This window comes from Schistocerca nitens, unplaced genomic scaffold, assembly GCF_023898315.1.
Source record: "Schistocerca nitens isolate TAMUIC-IGC-003100 unplaced genomic scaffold, iqSchNite1.1 HiC_scaffold_468, whole genome shotgun sequence".
Taxonomy (NCBI): Eukaryota; Metazoa; Arthropoda; class Insecta; order Orthoptera; family Acrididae; genus Schistocerca; species Schistocerca nitens.
The window spans coordinates 9,401,007-9,421,595 of record NW_026046001.1 but is presented as its reverse complement, the minus strand read 5'-3'; the positions used below and the strand labels follow the sequence as shown (position 1 = coordinate 9,421,595).

Below are 20,589 nucleotides of genomic sequence, written 5' to 3'. Positions count from 1 at the left end.
ACAAGGCATTCTGCTTGTTGAGTTCCTTCTCAGAGCTGAAACCATGAAAGTGATATGATACTGCAAAACACCGAGAGAACTCCATCATACTATTCAAAACAAGAGATGCGAAATTCTCAATTGAATCGTTATGTTGCTTCATGACATCACGTTTCATTTCTGCTGGTGGCACTGAGACCCTTACTAAACAATTCAGTTGGGAACAGTTCGACCACCTGATCTCCCATCTTCTGACTACCACTTTTACTTCAACATCAAGCGGGATGAAGGTGCTTCAGCACCAATGATGATGTAAGTGTGATCAGTAATGGACGTCGTCACTGGTGGTATCTTTCTATAAAGAGGGCATAGAAAAGTTGGCTTACTGCTGTGACAAATATCTGAACAATGGTGGCTGTTGTGTAGAAAAAGAGTATTTCTTCAAAAAAAACAATGGTACTTACTTTCCTGGCATGCCTTGTATATTTCAATGTCTTTTGGCATACCAATGTGGGTATAAAAGTTGACAGAGAACATCCCACATCCTCTTGTTTACTGCAGTCACATAATGGGGATACACAAAGCCAATATGAATCACCTGTTTTCTATCAGCAGCCATGGTTGACCATGAGGTGCGTTAAGAATGTTGTTGAAACTTCTGGATCATACACAGGGTTATTCAGCTGCCCATGCCATAAAGTTTTATGGAACCTGCAACATCTTCAAGAACCACACGCATGATTTTAATCTTCTCTCCTCCCTACATGCACACTGTTAGGCCTACAAAAACAATGAACAGGACCTTTTTGTATGAAAATTAACTAGATAAAATTTTGTACTGGAATAAGTTTTTGTTGGAGACCACAGTTTTTGTGTTATTCAAGAAAAACGCATTTGGGCCTCTAGCAAAAATGTACCCCCCCCCCCAAAAAAAAAAAGCTACAGTAAATGTCCCACAAAAAAGATCCTGTTCATTTTTTATGTAGGACTAGTAATTTGCATGTAGTGCATGAGAGAAATGAAAATCTTGCCCATGACATTTGTAGGTATTGCAAGTTGCATAAAACCCATGGGTAGGGGTAGATTAATCATCCTGTACAGGTTCTACGCCAGGTTGTATGCAGTGCTTAGCAGGTATCCTGCTTCCTGCCTGGTTAATCAGGTTTTGTGCCATCTTTATCTCTATAGATTCAGTGATGACACTATCCCAGAACCTGGGGGTCTGGACCATGACCTTGGTGTTCTCATAATCCATGGAATGTTCCAACTCTAGGCAGTGTTCTGCTATTGCTGATTTTGTGGCCTGCCTTAGCCTGGTATGTCGCTGGTGTTCCTTACATCCAGCAAGCAGCCAGGGAACACCTGATGAAGACGTCAAGTAATGACGTCGAAATATCGTGTTTGGAAGACGCTGATATCCGGCAGAAAATCCTATTTCCACGAGATGTCATCAAATCGCCGGGAAAGTCTAAGAAATTACAATTCCACAGATCGCAAGTGGAGTGATCATGGACGTGGAATGTGAAATGAAAATTTAGACATACTTTTGATTGTACTTGTATTATTTGACCCCCCCCCTCTCTCTCTCTCTCTCTCTCTCTCTCTCTCTCTCTCTCTCGCTCGCTCTCAACCGCGCGCACTCTAGTTCTACTAAGAAATTCAGTTCTTAATGGAATCGGAGGAGATGGCTAGCAATAAATCCTTTAGGCTCCTCTTAAACTGAAATTTGTCAGTAGTAAAGCTTTTTATGGCTGCTGGCACGTTATTGAAAATGCGATTTCCTGAATGATGGAGACTTTCTTGCACCAAAGCAATTCCAAATCTTTGTGAGGATTATTCATGTTTCTAGTAATGACTCCATAAAATGAGCTGTTGATTTGAGAATATTCATTTGTTTTTAAAGACAAATTTCATGGCGAGAAGGTATCTTCTATCTGCACCATTCTAAATTGACCTATTTCCATGTCCCTTATCTCAAGCTGTGTTATACTAACGGTAGAACACGAAACATTTCTTACATGGATCTCCACTATTTTCTAACAATGATATTTTTTCATGAATAATATATTAATTGTGCAATTTTGGAAAAGTTTAGTAAGATGTTTTATGAGCAAATTTAGAAAATAAAAAGACCATAGGGTTTTTATAATATAGTAGGAAGCATTAAAAAATATTACTTCATGCATGTCGAGTAAGACAACTGACCGTTAGAATTACATGGTTCTGGGATAAATGGTTTGAGAGGAAAGGTACATTAAGTTACAAAAGTTACAGAAAATTGAATATGAAGTTGTATTACACTTACTGGTGTATATGCAGTCATTTAAGTTCATAGTTTCTTTCACTGCATCTGTCATACATTTGATTAAAAGTACAAAAGTGTTAAATAAGAGAGTTACCAATTTTTATATGAACATATTATTGTATTAATCACAAGACTACCAGAACATTGCCGTAAAATAAAGGAACAGTATTTTTTTCGTTCAAAAACAGAAAGGCATGCCAATTGCTCCATTCTGCCCCGTGCACGGGGCAGATTGGGGTGGTAAGTACAAGTGATTATAAAAACGTGTAAAATTATCGGAAATGCAGAAAATATTGGCTTGCTCGGTATTGATTTAGTTTAATGTCAAACTACAGTTTTCATGTATTGTATCCTTTTCTTAAGGCTATTTACGAAATTCACACACGAGGAAAGACTCATCACCTTCGCTATCTATTCCTGCACAAGAATCGTGGAGCAAGCGACCCAACCTTCAACTGATTTTGAATAAAACTCACCACAATATAAACATGCACAGTCATAACTTTCCTCGTAATCACTCTCGTTAGTATTGTATTCTCTCTCCTTTTTTACATTTATCTTCAGGCCCTATTTTTCTTTTTTGAATTCTTAATTTTATTCTGTTTCGCAAATAGTTCTTTCTTTGCTCTATCTTCTTTGGCAAAGTTCTTTTCTATTTTTCCTTAATAATGGCTTCTAACTCTTTTTTTGTACTTCAAATCATTTAAAACATCGGTTTTCCCCTTATCCGTTTCGCCCTTTTCATGCTTTCGTTAACTTTTGGCAAGGGCATCCGAATTTCCGGTGAAATATGAAATGAGGAGTAGGTGTTGTCAGTTGTCATCCAAGAGCACCCAAGATTAGAACAATTAGGTCCAATAACTTTGTGATTCTTAGGCGGCAGTTCATTGTTACACTTCGCTGAAACCTCGCCTGCTTGATTATCCAGTTCGTTGGCGTCGTCTTTTTTAGCTGGTGTGCTAGGTGAAGGCAATTCCAATTGTTCAGATATAATAACCTTTTTATCTGACGGCCTATCACGTCCGACGTCCGATCTTAAGTCTGCCACCTTTTTTTCTTTTTTACCAGAGATGAAGGCTATGCGATCATTATATTTCAAATCTTTACAAATTGTTACACCAGTTGTTTGTGTGAATTGACTGTTTCCCGTCGTGTTTCTGTGATATCATAGTGCAGGTTTCTGGACGTATGCAATAAGTTGTCAAATTGTGCCCCACTTTGAAATCTTATAACGATCCGACTGAAAACGTGTCCAGACTTTATTTATACATTGTGCAACACAGGAAAAAGAGTCACTTTTTCGAAATCCCATAACTGTCTTCCATTGCGAGGCATAGATTTGAAATTTGACTCAGAGGTGGTCTAACCTTCAATTATAATGGTGCGAGAACGTAAGGGCAGTTAGCTTCGGACGCGGCGACGGTTCAACGAACAAAATGCTGCATTCAATAATCGATAACTAAAACTATAAATGTAGCTCTTCTTACTGGGCGATTGCATCAACTTAGATGCTTCTCCTGTGTTCTACTGTGCTGCTTGTATTGTCCCCACATACCGCAGCACGCGACAAGGGCTGGCAGACCATAAATGTAACCGTTTCAGAGAGAAATGCGACTGATGTGACGATCTCGCGTTATATCGATTCGATGGTGAATGACGAAACACGGAGGTTTTCTAAGGTTTTTACTACATATTAACACTTTTCACATTTTCTCGTGTTACGTGGGTGCCCGTCCTCGGTTCATGCAAAATCTTAAGGTCCTCGGTCATGTCCAAGGCACAAAACCGACCAATAATTCAATAATCGATAACTAAAACTATAAATGTAGCTCTTCTTACTGGGCGATTGCATCAACTTAGATGCTTCTCCTGTGTTCTACTGTGCTGCTTGTATTGTCCCCACATACCGCAGCACGCGACAAGGGCTGGCAGACCATAAATGTAACCGTTTCAGAGAGAAATGCGACCAATGTGACGATCTCGCGTTATATCGATTCGATGGTGAATGACGAAACACGGAGATTTTCTATGGTTTTTACTACATATTAACACTTTTAACATTTTCTCGTGTTACGCCAGTGCCAGTCCTCGGTTCATGCAAAATCTTAAGGTCCTCGGTCATGTCCATGGCACCAAACCGACCAATAATTCAATAATCGATAACTAAAGCTATAAATGTAGCTCTTCTTACTGGGCGATTGCATCAACTTAGATGCTTCTCCTGTGTTCTACTGTGCTGCTTGTATTGTCCCCACATACCGCAGCACGCGACAAGGGCTGGCAGACCATAAATGTAACCGTTTCAGATAGAAATGCGACCAATGTGACGATCTCGCGTTATATCGATTCGATGGTGAATGACAAAACACGGAGATTTTCTAAGGTTTTTACTACATATTAACACATTTCACATTTTCTTGTGTTACGTGGGTGCCAGTCCTCGGTTCATGCAAAATCTTAAGGTCCTCGGTCATGTCCAAGGCACCAAACCGACCAATAATTCAATAATCGATAACTAAAACTATAAATGTAGCTCTTCTTACTGGGCGATTGCATCAACTTAGTTGCTTCTCCAGAGTTCTACTGTGCTGCTTGTATAGTCCCCACATACCGCAGCACGCGATAAGGGCTGGCTGACCATAAATGTAACCGTTTCAGAGAGAAATGCGACCAATGTGACGATCTCACGTTATATCGATTCGATGGTGAATGACGAAACACGGAGATTTTCTATGGTTTTTACTACATATTAACACATTTCACATTTTCTTGTGTTACGTGGGTGCCAGTCCTCGGTTCATGCAAAATCTTAAGGTCCTCGGTCATGTCCAAGGCACCAAACCGACCAATAATTCAATAATCGATAACTAAAACTATAAATGTAGCTCTTCTTACTGGGCGATTGCATCAACTTAGATGCTTCTCCTGTGTTCTACTGTGCTGCTTGTATTGTCCCCACATACCGCAGCACGCGACAAGGGCTGGCAGACCATAAATGTAACCGTTTCAGAGAGAAATGCGACTGATGTGACGATCTCGCGTTATATCGATTCGATGGTGAATGACGAAACACGGAGGTTTTCTAAGGTTTTTACTACATATTAACACTTTTCACATTTTCTCGTGTTACGTGGGTGCCCGTCCTCGGTTCATGCAAAATCTTAAGGTCCTCGGTCATGTCCAAGGCACAAAACCGACCAATAATTCAATAATCGATAACTAAAACTATAAATGTAGCTCTTCTTACTGGGCGATTGCGTCAACTTAGATGCTTCTCCTGTGTTCTACTGTGCTGCTTGTATTGTCCCCACATACCGCAGCACGCGACAAGGGCTGGCAGACCATAAATGTAACCGTTTCAGAGAGAAATGCGACCAATGTGACGTTCTCGCGTTATATCGATTCGATGGTGAATGACGAAACACGGAGATTTTCTAAGGTTTTTACAACATATTAACACTTTTCACATTTTCTCGTGTTACGTGGCTGCCAGTCCTCGGTTCTTGCAAAATCTTAAGGTCCTCGGTCATGTCCAAGGCACCAAACCGACCAATAATTCAATAATCGATAACTAAAACTATAAATGTAGCTCTTCTTACTGGGCGATTGCATCAACTTAGATGCTTCTCCAATGTTCTACTGTGCTGCTTGTATTGCCCCACATACCGCAGCACGCGACAAGGGCTAGCAGACCATAAATGTAACCGTTTCAGAGAGAAATGCGACCAATGTGACGATCTCGCGTTATATCGATTCGATGGTGAATGACGAAACACGGAGATTTTCTAAGGTTTTTACTACATATTAACACTTTTCACATTTTCTCGTGTTACGTGGGTGCCAGTCCTCGGTTCATGCAAAATCTTAAGGTCCTCGGTCATGTCCAAGGCACCAAACCGGAGTGTGACGTCATAAGCGAGTGACTGCGTGTGAGATCGCTCTCTAAGTTTTCATATATTTTTAGGTTCCAGATACATATTTTAACGGTTTTTGTGATAATATTTACTATATAAGTGACGTATTAGTGGTTTCTTCATTCACCTCTGCCTTTCTTCTGTTGTAACGTGATATTTGTGAGTGTTTCGTATCGAGCAACTTAACCTCTTGCCTGTGTTTACATTACGCGCTGACCACTTGCAGCTGTAGCGGCGCATCGAAAGCTAAGTACTAATTAATTGTTTGTGCATAGTGATTTATTTAGGAACTTTAGTAGTCTTCAACCGGTGTTCCTGGTGTTTTCTGGTGAAATAATTTCAGAAGAACCTTTTGGGAACTGTTTACAGCTCGTTACTGTGTGATTAGACGTTTGATTCTCTTTCTGTATTAGTCTTTTGTTATATTCACATTTGTTGTTTATTAATACTCTTAACAATAGTAGTTACTTCCCTTGTAGAGTAAGTTTGTGATTATTGTAGTCAGGTTTTTAGCATCTTCTTATTGTAGTAGCGGAACTTAGAAAAAGTAAAATTTTACCATGAGTGAGAAGTGTGGGCTTTGCCGTAGGTTCGTGAGTAGTGGATTGCGGTGTGACACTTGTGCGAAGTATTTTCACTGGGGGGAATGCAGTGGGGAAGCCAGTGGGCATTCTGGTATGATCCTCTCCTGGAACTGCAGGTTATGTAGCAAGAGTAAATTGATAGAGGAGCAGGAGCGTAAGATCTGTGCCCTTCAGGTGCAGTTGAAAAACGCACAGGAGGAGCTAGATAGGATGAGGAGGGAGAAGGGGGTTGGGGAATGGGAGCTGGCTGTTGGCAAGAGATCTGCTAGGAGAAGAAGATTTTCAGATAGTTTTACTATTGGTGTTTACAATAGATATGACCAACTGTCAGAGTCTAGTGGAGAGGAATCTCTAGTAGCTGTAGATGTAGGAAGTATGCAGCAGACCTCAGTAGTTACTGTGCCTAGAACAGTTGCAAAGTCGAAGAGGAAGAAGAAGGTTCTGCTGTTAGGTAGTTCTCATGGCAGAGGTGTAGGCCAGCAGTTGCAGGAAGTGCTGGGAAGTGAGTACCAGGTCACCAGCATTGTGAAGCCTAATGCAGGGTTGGCTCAGGTGACTGTTAACATAGGGGGGTTATGTAGGGATTTTACTAAAGAGGATCAGGTAGTGATTGTGGGTGGGGCTGGTAATAGTATTGGTAGGGATGGGGAGTATAACATAGATGGTGACCTGGAAAAGATAGCCACTCAGACTGGCAACACGAATGTGCATTTCGTGGAACTGTTTCAGCGTCACGATCGGCCTCATCTTAATACAGCCGTCAGGCGTAATAACATGAGACTTGGGGGTGCGCTGATGACAGAAAGCATGGGTCACATTTCAGTGGTGTTGGTGGAGTCTATCAGCAGGACGGGTTTCACTAGACACGGCCTGCACCTCAACAGGTATTGGAAGGGGAGGTTGGTAAAGCTTATAGGTGACAACATAGGTGGGGTTGGTGGGATCACTCATGGGAAAATTCCTGCAGTAGTGGGTGTTAGAGCTGCACCTTTTTTAGATTGAAGTCAGCTGATAGGTATTCCTGCTTAAGGGAAGTCTCTCTAACAAGGGAATCACTTTTGACAAAGCTTAGGTATCCGAGTAATGAGGGAATTAGTATATTTCATCAAAATATACAAGGTATTAGAGATAAAGTTAGTGAACTGCTTATAGATGTTTGAAATTATTGGTATATCTGAACACTTCTTAAATAAGGAGATAATTCAGAGGCTTCCTTTACCAGGATACAGGTTGGCTGGCTGCTTTTCGAGGAGCTCTTTGCGGTGTGGGGGAGTAGCCATGTATGTGAAAAACGGCATCGCATTTGAGTCAATTGATGTTTCAAAGTACTGCACTGAAAAGGTGTTTGAATGTTGTGCAGGTGTGGTTAAATTTAACGGAGTTAAACTTGTAACTGTTGTTATTTATAGATCCCCAGACTCCGATTTCACAGCATTTTTGCTAAAGCTAGAGGAGGTTCTTGGTTCACTTTATAGGAAATACAAAAAGTTAGTTATATGTGGTGACTTCAATATTAATTGTATAAGTGATTGTGCAAGGAAGAGGATGCTGGTAGACCTCTTTAATTCATATAATCTTATGCAAACCGTATTCTTTCCAACGAGAGTGCAAGGGAACAGTAGAACAACCATAGACAACATTTTTGTTCATTCCTCATTACTAGAAGGGCATTCTGTTAGAAAAAAGGTGAATGGCCTTTCAGATCATGATGCGCAAATTTTAACTTTAAAAGATTTTTATGCTGCAACACGTGTTAAATATAGTCATCAGCTGTTCAGGAAAGCTGATCCGGTTGCTGTAGAGACCTTTGTAAACCTTATAAAGGAACAAGAGTGGCAAGATGTTTATAGCGCTGAGACAGTAAACGATAAATATAATGCTTTTCTCAAGACTTTTCTCATGCTCTTTGAAAGTTGCTTTCCGTTACAACGTTTAAAACAGGGTACTAGCACAAACAGGCAGCCTGGGTGGCTGACTAGAGGGATAAGAATATCTTGTAGAACAAAGTGGCAATTATATCAAAACGTTAGAAACAGTCAAAATCTAAATGCAGCAGCCCACTACAAACAGTATTGTAAGGTGCTTAAAAATGTTATTAGGAAGGCAAAAAGTATGTGGTATGCAGATAGAATAGCTAAGTCTCAGGATAAAATTAAAACCATATGGTCAGTCGTAAAGGAAGTTGTTGGTCTGCAGAGACAGGTCGAGGATATAGAATCAGTGCGTAGTGGGAATGTCCGTGTTACTGATTAGTCGCATATATGTACAGTATTTAATAATCACTTTCTGAATATAGCAGGTGAACTAAATAGAAACCTAATTCCAACCGGGAATCATATAGCGCTCTTAGAAAAAAGTGTTCCGAGACTGTTACCTGAAATGCTCCTCCATGATACTGACAAGAGGGAGATTGAGTTAATAATTAAATCAGTAAAGACCAAGAACTCTCATGGATATGACGGGGTATCTAGCAGAATACTGAAGTATTGTTCTATGTATGTTAGCCCAGTACTTAGCCATATCTGTAACTTTTCCTTTAGGAGTGGTCGGTTTCCTGATCGATTAAAATACTCGGTAGTGAAGCCACTTTATAAAAAGGGAGACATTGATAATGTTGACAATTTTAGACCTATTTCTATGCCATCGGTGTTTGCTAAAGTTATCGAGAAGGTTGTATATACAAGGTTACTGGAGCATTTAAATTCACATAATTTGCTGTCAAATGTTCAGTTTGGTTTTAGAAATGGTTTAACAACTGAAAATGCTATATTCTCTTTTCTCTGTGAGGTTTTCGACGGATTAAATAAAAGGTTGCGAACGCTAGGTGTTTTCTTTGATTTAACGAAGGCTTTTGACTGTGTTGACCACAAAATATTACTGCAGAAGTTGGACCATTATGGAGTAAGGGGAGTAGCTTACAATTGGTTCGCCTCTTACTTTAAGAACAGAAAGCAGAGGGTAATTCTCCGCAATATTGAGAGTGGTAGTGATGTTCAGTCCCAATGGGGCACTGTTAAATGGGGCGTTCCCCAAGGGTCGGTGCTGGGGCCACTGCTGTTTCTTATTTATATAAATGATATGCCTTCTTGTATTACAGGTGATTCAAAAATATTTCTGTTTGCTTATGACACCAGCTTGATAGTGAAGGATCTTGTGTGTAATATTGAAACAGTAACAAATAATTTAGTTCATCAAATAAGTTCGTGGCTTGATGAAAATAATTTGATGCTAAATCACAGTAAGACTCAGTTTTTACAGTTTCTAACTCACAATTCAACAAGAACCGATGTTTTGATCAGACAGAATGGGCATATTATAAGCGAGACTGAACAGTTCCAATTCCTAGGCGTTCGGATAGATAGTAAGCTGTTGTGGAAAGCCCATGTCCAGGATCTTGTTCAGAAGCTAAATGCTGCTTTATTTACCATTAGAACAGTATCTGGAATAAGTGACACTTCAACACGAAAAGTAGTATACTTCGCATATTTTCATACGCTTATGTCGTATGGTATTATTTTTTGGGGTAATTCTTCTGATTCAAAAAGGGTATTTTTGGCTCAAAAACGGGCTGTTCGAGCTATATGTGGTGTAAGTTCGAGAACCTCTTGTCGACCCCTATTCAAAAATCTGGGAATTCTGACATTGCCCTCACAGTATATATTTTCTTTAATGTCGTTTGTTGTTAGCAATATTAGCCTATTCCCAAGAGTTAGCAGCTTTCACTCAGTTAATACTAGGCAGAAATCAAATCTGCATGTAAAATGCACTTCCTTGACTCTTGTGCAGAAAGGAGTGCAGTATTCTGCTGCATCCATTTTCAATAAGCTACCACAAGAACTCAAAAATCTTAGCAGTAGCCCAAACTCTTTTAAGTCTAAACTGAAGAGTTTCCTCATGGCTCACTCCTTCTATTCTGTCGAGGAGCTCCTGGAAGACCTAAAAAATTAAGCAAATTCCAGTGTTACATTGTTGATTGTCTTCATTTAAACTTATGACTTGTCACCTGAATATGGTTTTTTTTTCTATATTTCATTTTATCTGTTTCTAATATCGTGTTATAATTTCATGTATTGACTCGTTCCATGACCATGGAGATTTCTCCTTAATTTGGTCCCACGGAACAATAAATAAATAAAAAAAAAATAAAAAAAAATAAATAAAAATAATTCAATAATCGATAACTAAAACTATAAATGTAGCTCTTCTTACTGGGCGATTGCATCAACTTAGATGCTTCTCCTGTGTTCTACTGTGCTGCTTGTATTGTCCCCACATACCGCAGCACGCGACAAGGGCTGGCAGACCATAAATGTAACCGTTTCAGAGAGAAATGCGACCAATGTGACGATCTCGCGTTATATCGATTCGATGGTGAATGACGAAACACGGATATTTTCTAAGATTTTTACTACATATTAACACTTTTCACATTTTCTCGTGTTACGTGGGTACCAGCCCTCGGTTCATGCAAAACCTTAAGGTCCTCGGTCATGTCCAAGGCACCAAACCGACCAATAATTCAATAATCGATAACTAAAACTATAAATGTAGCTCTTCTTACTGGGCGATTGCATCAACTTAGATGCTTCTCCTGTGTTCTACTGTGCTGCTTGTATTGTCCCCACATACCGCAGCACGCGTCAAGGGCTAGCAGACCAGAAATGTAACCGTTTCAGAGAGAAATGCGACCAATGTGACGATCTCGCGTTATATCGATTCGACGGTGAATGACGAAACACGGCGATTTTCTAAGGTTTTTACAACATATTAACACTTTTCACATTTTCTCGTGTTACGTGGCTGCCAGTCCTCGATTCATGCCAAATCTTAAGGTCCTCGGTCATGTCCAAGGCACCAAACCGACCAATAATTCAATAATCGATAACTAAAACTATAAATGTAGCTCTTCTTACTGGGCGATTGCATCAACTTAGATGCTTCTTCTGTGTTCTACTGTGCTGCTTGTATTGTCCCCACATACCGCAGCACGCGACAAGGGCTCTCAGACCATAAATGTAACCGTTTCAGAGAGAAAAGCGACCAATGTGACGATCTCGCGTTATATCGATTCGATGGTGATTGACGAAACACGGAGATTTTCTAAGGTTTTTACTACATATTAACACTTTTCACATTTTCTCGTGTTACGTGGGTACCAGTCCTCGGTTCATGCAAAATCTTAAGGTCTTCGATCATGTCCAAGGCACCAAACCGACCAATAATTCAATAATCGATAACTAAAACTATAAATGTAGCTCCTCTTACTGGGCGATTGCATCAACTTAGATGCTTCTTCTGTGTTCTACTGTGCTGCTTGTATTGTCCCCACATACCGCAGCACGCGACAAGGGCTGGCAGACCATAAATGTAACCGTTTCAGAGAGAAATGCGACCAATGAGACGATCTCACGTTATATCGACTCGATGGTGAATGACGAAACACGGAGATTTTCTAAGGTTTTTACAACATATTAACACTTTTCACATTTTCTCGTGTTACGTGGGTGCCAGTCCTCGGTTCATGCAAAATCTTAAGGTCCTCGGTCATGTCCAAGGCACCAAACCGGAGTGTGACGTCATAAGCGAGTGACTGCGTGTGAGATCGCTCTCTAAGTTTTCATATATTTTTAGGTTCCAGATACATATTTTAACGGTTTTTGTGATAATATTTACTATATAAGTGACGTATTAGTGGTTTCTTCATTCACCTCTGCCTTTCTTCTGTTGTAACGTGATATTTGTGAGTTTTTCGTATCGAGCAACTTAACCTCTTGCCTGTGTTTACATTCCGCGCTGACCAGTTGCAGCTGTAGCGGCGCATCGAAAGCTAAGTACTAATTAATTGTTTGTGCATAGTGATTTATTTAGGAACTTTAGTAGTCTTCAACCGGTGTTCTTGGTGTTTTCTGGTGAAATAATTTCAGAAGAACCTTTTGGGAACTGTTTACAGCTCGTTACTGTGTGATTAGACGTTTGATTCTCTTTCTGTATTAGTCTTTTGTTATATTCACATTTGTTGTTTATTAATACTGTTAACAATAGTAGTTACTTCCCTTGTAGAGTAAGTTTGTGATTATTGTAGTCAGGTTTTTAGCATCTTCTTATTGTAGTAGCGGAACTTAGAAAAAGTAAAATTTTACCATGAGTGAGAAGTGTGGGCTTTGCCGTAGGTTCGTGAGTAGTGGATTGCGGTGTGACACTTGTGCGAAGTATTTTCACTGGGGGGAATGCAGTGGGGAAGCCAGTGGGCATTCTGGTGAGATCCTCTCCTGGAACTGCAGGTTATGTAGCAAGAGTAAATTGATAGAGGAGCAGGAGCGTAAGATCTGTGCCCTTCAGGTGCAGTTGAAAAACGCACAGGAGGAGCTAGATAGGATGAGGAGGGAGAAGGGGGTTGGGGAATGGGTACTTATATATCGATACTTATCATTATATATCGATACTTATCATTATATATCGATACTTATCATTATATATCGATACTTTTAATTATATATCGATACTTTTCATTATATATAGATACTTTTCGATATATATAGATACTTTTCGATATATATAGATACTTTTCGATATATATAGATACTTTTCGATATCTTTTCGATACTTTTCGATATCTTTTCGATACTTTTCGATATCTTTTCGATACTTTTCGATGTGTTTTCGATACTTTTCGATGTCTTTTCGATACTTTTCGATATCTTTTCGATACTTATCGATATCTTTTCGATACTTATCTATATCTTTTCGATACTTATCGATATCTTTTCGATACTTATCGATATCTTTTCGATACTTATCGATATCTTTTCGATACTTTTCATTATATATCGATACTTTTCATTATATATCGATACTTTTTATTATATATAGATACTTTTCATTATATATAGATACTTTTCGATATCTTTTCGATACTTTTCGATATCTTTTCGATACTTTTCGATATCTTTTCGATGCTTTTCGAAATCTTTTCGATACTTTTCGATATCTTTTCGATACTTTTCGATATCTTTTCGATACTTTTCGATATCTTTTCGGTACTTTTCGATATCTTTTCGGTACTTTTCGATATCTTTTCGGTACTTTTCGATATCTTTTCGGTACTTTTGGATATCTCTTCGGTACTTTTCGATATCTTTTCGGTACTTTTCGATATCTTTTCGGTACTTTTCGATATCTTTTCGATACTTTTCGATATCTTTTCGGTACTTTTCGATATCTTTTCGGTACTTTTCGATATATCGGTACTTATCGATATATCGGTACTTTTCGATATATCGATACTTATAGATATACCGACACTTATCGATATATCGATACTTACCGATATATCGATACTTATCGATGTATCGATATTTATCGATATATCGATACTTATCGATATATCGATACTTATCGATACTTATCGATATATCGATACTTATCGATATATCGACACTTTTCGATATATCGATACTTATCGATTTATCGATACTTATCGATATATCGATACTTATCGATATACCGATACTTATCGATATCTCGATACCTATCGATATAATGATACTTTTCGATATATCGATACATATCGATATATCGATACTTATCGATATATCGATATATCGATACTTATTGATATATGGATACTTATCGATATGTCGATACTTATCGATATATCGATACTTATCGATATATCGATACTTATCGATATATCGATACTTATCGATATATCGATACTTTTCGATATATCGATACTTATCGATATATCGATACTTTTCGATATATCGATACTTTTCGATATATCGATACTTATCAATATATCGATACTTATCGATATATCGATACTTATCGATATATATCGATACTTTTCATTATATATCGATACTTTTCATTATATATCGATACTTTTCATTATATATCGATACTTTTCCTTATATATAGATACTTTTCGATATATATCGATACTTTTCGATATATATCGATACTTTTCGATATCTTTTCGATACTTTTCGATATCTTTTCGATACTTTTCGATATCTTTTCGGTACTTTTCGATATCTTTTCGGTACTTTTCGATTTCTTTTCGGTACTTTTCGATATCTTTTCGGTACTTTTCGATATCTTTTCGGTACTTATCGATATCTTTTCGATACTTATCGATATTTTTACGATACTTTTCGATATATCGATATTTATCGATATATCGATACTTTTCGATATATCGATACTTCTCGATATATCGATACTTTTCGATATATCGGTACTTTTCGATATATCGGTACTTTTCGATATATCGGTACTTTTCGATATATCGGTACTTTTCGATATATCGGTACTTTTCGATATATATCGTACTTTTCGATATATCGGTACTTTTCGATATATCGTTACTTATCGATATATCGATACTTTTCGATATATCGGCACTTATCGATAAATCGGTACTTATCGATATATCGGTACTTTTCGATATATCGGTACTTATCGATATATCGGTACTTTTCGATATATCGGTACTTTTCGATGTATCGGTACTTTTCGATATATCGGTACTTTTCGATATATCGGTACTTTTCGATATATCGGTACTTTTCGATATATCGGTACTTTTAGATATATCGGTACTTATCGATATATCGGTACTTTTCGATATACCGGTACTTTTCGATATATCGGTACTTTTCGATATATCGGTACATTTCGATATATCGATACTTACCGATATATCGATACTTATCGATATATCGATACTTATCGATATATCGACACTTATCGATATATCGATACTTATCGATATATCGATACTTATCGATATATCGATCGATATCTTTTCGGTACTTATCGATATCTTTTCGATACTTTTCGATATATCGATACTTAACGATATATCGATACTTTTCGATATATCGGTACTTTTCGATATATCGGTACTTTTCGATATATCGGTACTTTTCGATATATCGGCACTTTTCGATATATCGGTACTTATCGATATATCGGTACTTATCGATATATCGGTACTTATCGATATATTGATACTTTTCGATATATCGGTACTTATCGATATATCGGTACTTATCGATATATCGGTACTTTTCGATACATCGGTACTTATCGATATATCGGTACTTTTCGATATATCGGTACTTTTCGATATATCTGTACTTTTCGATATATCGGTACTTTTCGATATATCGGTACTTTTCGAAATATCGGTACTTATCGATATATCGGTACTTTTCGATATATCGGTACTTTTCGATATATCGATACTTATCGATATATCGATACTTATCGATATATCGACACTTATCGATATATCGATACTTATCGATATATCGATCGATATCTTTTCGGTACTAATCGATATCTTTTCGGTACTTTTCGATATATCGATACTTATCGATATATCGATACTTTTCGATATATCGATACTTTTCGATATATCGATACTTTTCGATATATCGATACTTTTCGATATATCGATACTTTTCGATATATGGATACTTTTCGATATATCGATACTTTTCGATATCTTTTCGATACTTTTCGATATCTTTTAGATACTTATTGATATATCGATACTTTTCGATATCTTTTCGATACTTTTCGATATCTTTTCGGTACTTTTCGATATCTTTTCGGTACTTTTCGATATCTTTTCGGTACTTATATATCGATACTTATCATTATATATCGATACTTATCATTATATATCAATACTTTTCATTATATATCGATACTTTTAATTATATATCGATACTTTTCATTATATATAGATACTTTTCGATATATATAGATACTTTTCGATATATATAGATACTTTTCGATATATATAGATACTTTTCGATATCTTTTCGTTACTTTTCGATATCTTTTCGAATCTTTTCGATATCTTTTCGATACTTTTCGATATCTTTTCGATATCTTTTCGATACTTTTCGATGTCTTTTCGATACTTTTCGATATCTTTTCGATACTTATCGATATCTTTTCGATACTTATCTATATCTTTTCGATACTTATCGATATCTTTTCGATACTTATCAATATCGTTTCGATACTTATCGATATCTTTTCGATACTTTTCATTATATATCGATACTTTTCATTATATATCGATACTTTTTATTATATATAGATACTTTTCATTATATATAGATACTTTTCGATATCTTTTCGATACTTTTCGATATCTTTTCGATACTTTTCGATATCTTTTCGGTACTTTTCGATATCTTTTCGGTACTTTTCGATATCTTTTCGGTACTTTTCGATATCTTTTCGGTACTTTTCGATGTCTTTTCGATACTTTTGGATATCTTTTCGGTACTTTTCGATATCTTTTCGGTACTTTTAGATATCTTTTCGGTACTTTTCGATATACCGGTACTTTACGATATATCGATACTTTACGAAATATCGATACTTTTCGATATATCGATACTTTTCGATATATCTATACTTTTCGATATATCGATACTTATCGATATATAGATACTTATCGATATATAGATACTTATCGATATATCGATACTTATCGATATATCGATACTTATCGATATATCGATACTTATCGATATATCGATACATATCGATATATCGATACTTATCGATATATCGATACTTATCGATATATCGATCCTTTTCGATATCTTTTCTTCGATCTTTTCGATACTTTTCGATATCTTTTAGATACTTTTCGATATCTTTTCGATACTTTTCGATATCTTTTCGATACTTTTCGATATCTTTTCGATACTTTTCGATATCTTTTCGACACTTTTCATTATATATCGATACTTTTTATTATATATCGATACCTTTCATTATATATCGATACTTATTATTATATATCGATACTTATCATTATATATCGATACTTGTCATTATATATCCATACTTATCATTATATATCGATACTTTTCATTATATATCGATACTTTTGATTATATATCGATACTTTTCCTTATATATCGATACTTTTCGATATATATCGATACTATTCGATATACATCGATACTTTTCGATATCTTTTCGATACGTTTCGATATCTTTTCGGTACTTTTCGATATCTTTTCGGTACTTTTCGATATCTTATCGATACTTATCGATATATCGATTCTTTTCGATATATCGATACTTTTCTATATATCGATACTTTTCGATATATCGATACTTTTCGATATATCGATACTTTTCGATATATCGATACTTTTCGATATATCGATACTTTTCGATATATCGATACTTATCGATATATCGATACTTATCGATATATCGATTCTTTTCGATATATCGATACTTTTCTATATATCGATACTTTTCGATATATCGATACTTTTCGATATATCGATACTTTTCGATATATCGATACTTACCGAAATATCGATACTTTTCGATATATCGACACTTTTCGATAAATCGACACTTTTCGATAAATCGATACTTCTCGATATATCGATACTTATCGATATATCGGTACTTGTCGATATATCGATACTTATCGATATATCGATACTTTTCGATATATCGATATTTTCGATAGATCGATACTTTTCGATATATCGATACTTATCGATATATCGATACATATCGATATATCGATAAGTATCGATATATCGATACATGTCGATATATCGATATATCGATACTTATTGATATATGGATACTTATCGATATATCGATACTTTGCGATATATCGATACTTATCGATATATCGATACTTTTCGATATATCGATACTTTTCGATATATCGATACTTTTCGATATATCGATACTTTTCGATACATCGATACTTTTCGATGTATTGATACTTATCGATATATCGATACTTATCGATATATCGATACTTATCGATACATCGATACTTTTCGATATCTTTACGATACTTTTCGATATCTTTTCGATACTTTTCGATATCTTTTCGATACTTTTCGATATCTTTTCGGGACTTTTCGATATCTTTTCGGTACTTGTCGATATCTTTTCGGTACTTGTCGATATCTTTTCGGTACTTGTCGATATCTTTCCGGTACTTGTCGATATCTTTTCGGTACTTTTCGATATCTTTTCGGTACTTTTCGGTACTTTTCGGTACTTTTCGATATCTTTTCGGTACTTTTCGATATCTTTTCGGTACTTTTCGATATCTTTTCGGTACTTTTCGATATCTTTTCGGTACTTTTCGATATCTTTTCGGTACTTTTCGATATCTTTTCGGTACTTTTCGATATCTTTTCGGTACTTATCGATATATCGATACTTATCGATATATCGATACTTATCGATATATCGATACTTATCGATATATCGATACTTATCGATATATCGATACTTATCGATATATCGATACTTATCGATATATCGATACTTTTCGATATATCGATACTTATCAATATATCGATACTTATCAATGTATCGTTACTTTTCGATATATCGATACTTATCGATATATCGTTACTTTTCGATATATCGGTACTTATCGATTTATCGATACTTATCGATATATCGATACTTATCGATACATCGATACTTATCGATACATCGATACTTTTTGATATATCGATACTTTTCGATATATCGATAGATATATCGATACTTTTCGATATATCGATACTTATCGATATATCGATACTTTTCGATATATCGATACTTTTCGTTATATCGATACTTTTCGTTATATCGATACTTTTCGATATATCGATACTTTTCGATATATCGATACTTATTGATATATCGATACTTTTCGACATCTTTTCGATACTTATCGATATATCGATACTTTTCGATATCTTTTCGATACTTTTCGATATCTTTTCGGTACTTTTCGATATCTTTTCGGTACTTTTCGATATCTTTTCGGTACTTTTCGATATCTTTTCGGTACTTATATATCGATACTTATCATTATATATCGATACTTATCATTATATATCGATACTTTTCATTATATATCGATACTTTTAATTATATATCGATACTTTTCATTATATATAGATACTTTTCGATATATATAGATACTTTTCGATATATATAGATACTTTTCGATATATATAGATACTTTTCGATATCTTTTCGATACTTTTCGATATCTTTTCGATACTTTTCGATATCTTTTCGATACTTTTCGATATCTTTTCGATACTTTTCGATATCTTTTCGATACTTATCGATATCTTTTCGATACTTATCGATATCTTTTCGATACTTATCTATATCTTTTCGATACTTTTCGATATCTTTTCGATACTTTTCGAAATCTTTTCGGTACTTTTCGAAATCTTTTCGGTACTTTTCGATATCGTTTCGGTACTTTTCGATATCTTTTCGGTACTTTTCGATATCTTTTCGGTACTTTTCGATATCTTTTCGGTACTTTTCGATATCTTTCCGGTACTTTTCGATATCTTTTCGGTACTTTTCGATATCTTTCCGGTTCTTTTCGATATCTTTTCGGTACTTTTCGATATCTTTTCGGTACTTATCGATATATCGATACTTATTGATATATCGATACTTTGCGATATATCGATACTTTGCGATATATCGATACTTATCGATATACCGATACTTTTCGATATATCGATACTTTTCGATATATCGATACTTGTCGACATATCGATACATATCGATATATCGATACTTTTCGATCGATATATCGATACATTTCGATATATCGATACTTATCGATATATCGATACTTTTCGATATATCGATACTTTTCGATATATCGATACTTATCGATATATCGATACTTTTCGATATATCGATACTTATCGATATATCGATACTTATCGATATATCGACACTTTTCGATATCTTTTCG

At 36.0% G+C, this 20,589-nt stretch overlaps 1 protein-coding gene across 1 annotated transcript; it reads right to left on the bottom strand.

The window, feature by feature from the left end:
- Nucleotides 1-2,987: 2,987 nt before the first annotated feature.
- On the bottom strand, nucleotides 2,988-20,380 carry LOC126232380 (repetitive organellar protein-like). Its single transcript, XM_049942653.1, has 13 exons — nucleotides 20,329-20,380; nucleotides 19,805-20,212; nucleotides 19,546-19,663; nucleotides 18,624-18,955; nucleotides 16,907-17,104; nucleotides 16,626-16,865; nucleotides 16,251-16,443; nucleotides 15,729-15,920; nucleotides 15,225-15,439; nucleotides 14,667-14,903; nucleotides 13,657-14,310; nucleotides 13,346-13,615; nucleotides 2,988-3,340 (listed from the first exon to the last, which is right to left on the bottom strand). The coding sequence occupies exons 1-13, from the start codon at nucleotides 20,378-20,380 to the stop codon at nucleotides 2,988-2,990; spliced, it is 3,462 nt and encodes a 1,153-aa protein (XP_049798610.1).
- Nucleotides 20,381-20,589: the final 209 nt, after the last annotated feature.

Excerpts from the sequence above, each read along its gene's own strand:
- LOC126232380 (XM_049942653.1), bottom strand. The coding sequence starts at position 20,380 with ATGTCGACAAGTATCGATATATCGAAAAGTATCGATATATCGAAAAGT. Across the intron at positions 19,664-19,804 it reads GTATCTATATATATCGAAAA|TATCGATATATAAGTACCGA; the intron begins GTATCTATATAT and ends TATAATGATAAG. Across the intron at positions 16,444-16,625 it reads ATTCGAAAAGATATCGAAAA|TATCGATATATAAGTACCGA; the intron begins GTAACGAAAAGA and ends TATAATGATAAG.